This window comes from Pteropus alecto, unplaced genomic scaffold (genome assembly GCF_000325575.1).
Source record: "Pteropus alecto unplaced genomic scaffold, ASM32557v1 scaffold39, whole genome shotgun sequence".
In the NCBI taxonomy this organism is placed as follows: domain Eukaryota; kingdom Metazoa; phylum Chordata; class Mammalia; order Chiroptera; family Pteropodidae; genus Pteropus; species Pteropus alecto.
In genome coordinates, this window is record NW_006443568.1 from 13,890,867 (window position 1) to 13,895,010 (window position 4,144).

Here is a 4,144-nt window from a genome sequence, read left to right on the forward strand (position 1 = left end):
TTTCCTGCGCATCTTTCCCAGCGCTGGTCTTGCTGTCATTACTGCCTGTTTACTCCCCCGTCCTTCCTGTCCGCGAGTGGTCATCACGAGGGAGTACACAACAGAACTACCTGGCCACTTCCTTTCCCCAAACAAAAATGCCGGGGCCCTACATGGAAGATAAGAGTCAGGCTCCCTATCCTGGAAAGCGCTCCCCTGGGCAGTTCTGCGCTGAAGCCCTGCTTCTCTTTCTTGTCACCGTATCCTGTTACCGAGCCTATCACTGTGCCTGGCACATGCTAGGTGTTCAGCAGACAACTGACGAGAGAACTAAGTGAAGGAATGAGCCCCACTGAGAGTCGCGAGCAGTGATCTTCACGTCAGCCTCCCCCACTCACCCGAAACTCCCTGCAGGGAAGAACCGTGTCGTTCTCAGCTTTGCGGGTTCCCGGCACGTGGCACAGATGTTCGTAAATGTGTGAGGGAAGAAGGGGGTCCTTTTTACATCGGCACCATAGGTCATCCACATTTTACTTAGAAAACCTCTACATTTTAAAAGAAGAAGGTAGGATGGGAAGCTGCCCAAGTAACAAGAATTTGGTCAGAATCTGACTAGAATTGGTCAAAAGTGCAGCTGGCTTTCTCCCCTCCAGTCACCTTCCAAAGGAAGGACTCGTGGCTGGAAGCCTCTGAACTTGAGTCTCTGCTCTCCATCGGCCTGATCCTCTCCCCCATTTAATAACATCCCCATCTCATGCCGTGTCCAGACAGGAGGCAGGAGAGGACTCTGGGAACCCTTTGCCTTGACCTTGGTCAAGAACACTCTGAGAAGAGGTCTGTCCCTTATTTGCACATGGCCTGTTCCAAATGCGAGCAGCAGCTGTGCACACATCAGTGGAGATGTGGCCCTGTTTCCCCTCTGGGACAGAGGCTCCCGTCCCCCCTGCCGGCCTTGTCAGGGACTCCGTGTGGAAGGGCGTCCCCTCTGGTGCCGGGCTTCAGAGCCAGTTATATCCCCCGTTTCCCTTTTTCTTTCCAGAGAGTAAGGGACCTCCTGATGGTTCGTAGATTTGGGAAGGTGAAAACAAAACACAGTGACACGCAGGAAGGAGTTGAGAGGCCCCGAGTGCTGAGAGCTATGGGCTCGTGCATGACCTCCGACAGCCCTCGAGGGTTCTGGGCCCGGGGAAGCTGGCTGGGACTCAGCAGAGCCTTTCACGCCAAACTTCTTTAACCCACATCACGAAGCAAAACGAATGAAAGCATGGACATACACATCCTCACAAAAACACGCTCACGCGCATTCGCGTTCACCCTCCAACGTGGCTCATTTTTCTGCCGTTCCCCAGGAATCCAGTGAGCCTCTCACCTCCATGGCTTTACAGCTTCCCATCCAGTCCCCATCCATCCAACAGACGGGCCAGGCACAGCTGGAGGGACACAGCAAGATGCACGTCCCTGTGGTCATTGGGTGACGGGGCCACAGCTCTTCCCCACTGAGAAGCCATCTGCTTAGATGCTGCAAATGCGAAGTTGTATGGATTCACTGCCATCGTGCAAATAAGTGCCGGCATGTAATCAGAGCCCAGTAATTCTTACTGAGCATTTATATTATGCTGTGTTAAGCTTTGTAAGAGGGAGCTGGCACATAGTGCTGGAGCACCCCACACACAGGGGCGACATGGGCCACGGACAGAGTTGAAGAAAAATTGGCCCACATTGGCCTCCCACAGGGGCCGGGGCCTGCCATTCCTGTTCCTTCCTGTCTTTACACCCACCTTCTCCCCGCTTCCTGGACAGCCCCCTCCCAAGTCCTGGCCTTGTGCTACCGCTGGGGCATCTTCGAGTCTCCAGCTGACTGTGATCATGAATGAATTATTCACCCTTGGCCCGGAGCTGCTATTTCACATCTAATTCATTACAGCTCTGCCGTCTGGTTTCAGGCAGACCTGCCTGTTTAATACCGATTAATCTGCACACACAGGAGACCCTCTCCTAACTGCAGGAAAGCCGTCAATATCTGAGTTAGGGAATGTAAAAGAGGAATTACTCTAGTGCATTTGAATCCACTAATTGTTTTCTGGATTCCCTTGAGACCTAGTAATGAAATATAGCAACAAATCCCACAGAGTCACCTAGAACACATAATCCTTCAGTTAGCCTCCCCTCCCCACGCCCTCCTAGCCATAGCTCATCCTTCTATCCCTTCCTCCCGAGAACAGCTGCCTATAGAATTAACCATCTTCACAGCTTCATGTTTCTTTTTGAGTGATGTTGCAAACAGCAGGGGTTACTGCTTTGGGCATATGCCACCATTAGCAAGGTGCCCCTCACAGCCAGGCCTGCTCTTCCATCAAGCTCAGTGTGGTCAGCTTCCTTTCAAATAGGTGTCTAGATTACAAGCCCCTTGAGGGCAAGGATCGTGTCTGCCCAGCCTCTATGCCTCCTGTACCTGGGACAAAGCCAACAGAGTGCATGCTCTATGAGTGAATTGAATTTGAAGTTTAACATTATAAGTAGTCACATGGTATCAGTCAGGATAGGCTAAGTTATGCTGCAGTGAGAAACATCCCCCAAATCTTAGAGGTATAACACAACAAAGGTTCATTTCTCATTCATGCTACCTATCCACTGTGGGCAGGTGGGGGGTGGGGCTCTGATTGTTTTGGTCACTGAGAGACCCAGGCCAATGGAGGCTCCCTCTCAACATGTGGCTCTTCAGAAGGAGACAGAGATTATGGTAACTTATATACTGGCTCTTCAAACACTTTCACCTGGATATAATGCGTGTCACCTTCACCCATATTTCACTAGCCAAAACAACATCCAAGAGGAGTGTTAAAACATTTCTAACTTCCAGGTGGGGCTGGTAAGTGTATTCCCAAATGTGCTCAGAAGGCAGAGAGCTCTAACTACGTAGTGAACAGCACCAGTGAGTGCCACACTCATTCTCGTATCTACTGTGGGAGCCTCATGGTTCCATAAAAATAACACTAAGTCGTAGGCTGCATTCCCTGAACACATACTAGAACTTCACACTCAATTAGCAGCCAGGAGATCTTAGTTGGATTCTGGCCTCTGTAATTAATTCTCAGCCAAGGCCTCACCATTCTCACTGAGCCTCAGTTTCTTTATCTACAAAATAGGGACTTTCCTATCTTCCCCTCCCTACCTTGCCTCACAGCTTGGAAGACAGACATACACCTTGATGGACAGCCAGAATGGGGCAGGAAAGATACTCAGCATCTCACTCATCAAAGGGCCAGAGCTGAGACCAGCAGAGAGCTAGACATACACCTTGATGGATATGGTTCATATTCATTAAGCACTTGAGTATCTTTCCTCAGCATCTCTCTCATCAAAGGGCCAGAGCTGAGACCAGCAGAGAGCTGGGTCCTGCCTGGCAGAAAGCAGGCTCCAGGCAGATCCTCGCCAAAACTCCAAGCTCTATCGATGGCATTTTGCTCCAGACTGTGCACAGGGCCCAGCGAATCTGAGAGTAAATGATGAAAATGGCTTGAAAATGCAGCACTGCCCACAAATGGGAATAACTGTAATTACAGGAATAACAACAGTAGCAACATCCACTAAGACCTGGCTCCCTGCCTGGTTTCCACCCAGGGATTTACATACATTCTCTTCAACCCCCACAACAACCCCATGTGACACATCACTCTGCCACCATTTTTCAGATGAGTAGAGCGAGATTTAGAAAAAGGTGGAGTAGCTTGCCTTAGAACTAAGATTTTGAGACCTTTCTCTGACTCCAGAGCTCCCGTTTATATTATTATTTTGGGCCTCTCCTGGATGGATATTGTCACTCGAAGCAGTATCTCAGATCAGACCTTCCAGAGAGAACTATTCAGAATTGAATTCTCTCCATTGGCTAATATTCATTAAGCACTTGCTGTGTGCGGGCCCCATGCTGGGCTTGGGGGAGATGACAATGAATGAGTCAGTACAGCCCCTATCCTTGTGGAACTTACAGTCCAGTCTGTGAAGTAATCTGCCCTCCCTGAGGCATGAGTTAGGGTCCTGCAGAATGGCTGTGGGGGTCGGCAATGATGTGTCCATCATCTGAAAAGCACCTGGAGGAGATGGTCAGTGCCGAGTAAAGGGGGCTCTTGCTGTTCTTCCACATCCAGTTCTAGAGCAGCAGCCTGTT

General features: G+C 50.1%; 1 protein-coding gene across 6 annotated transcripts in view; it reads left to right on the top strand.

Annotated features, from left to right (window-relative positions):
- Positions 1 to 4,144, top strand: part of TMCO4 (transmembrane and coiled-coil domains 4) — an 82,611-nt gene that overhangs the window by 46,805 nt on the left and 31,662 nt on the right. Inside the window, exon 14 of one of the 6 annotated variants that reach the window (XM_025041322.1) lies at positions 1,329 to 2,109. The exons of the other annotated variants lie outside the window; for them this stretch is intronic. Coding sequence (XP_024897090.1) covers positions 1,329 to 1,339 — 11 coding nt within the window. The 3' untranslated portion in view covers positions 1,340 to 2,109. Of the gene's footprint in view, positions 1 to 1,328; positions 2,110 to 4,144 lie in introns of those variants that run through there. 6 annotated transcript variants of the gene reach the window in all.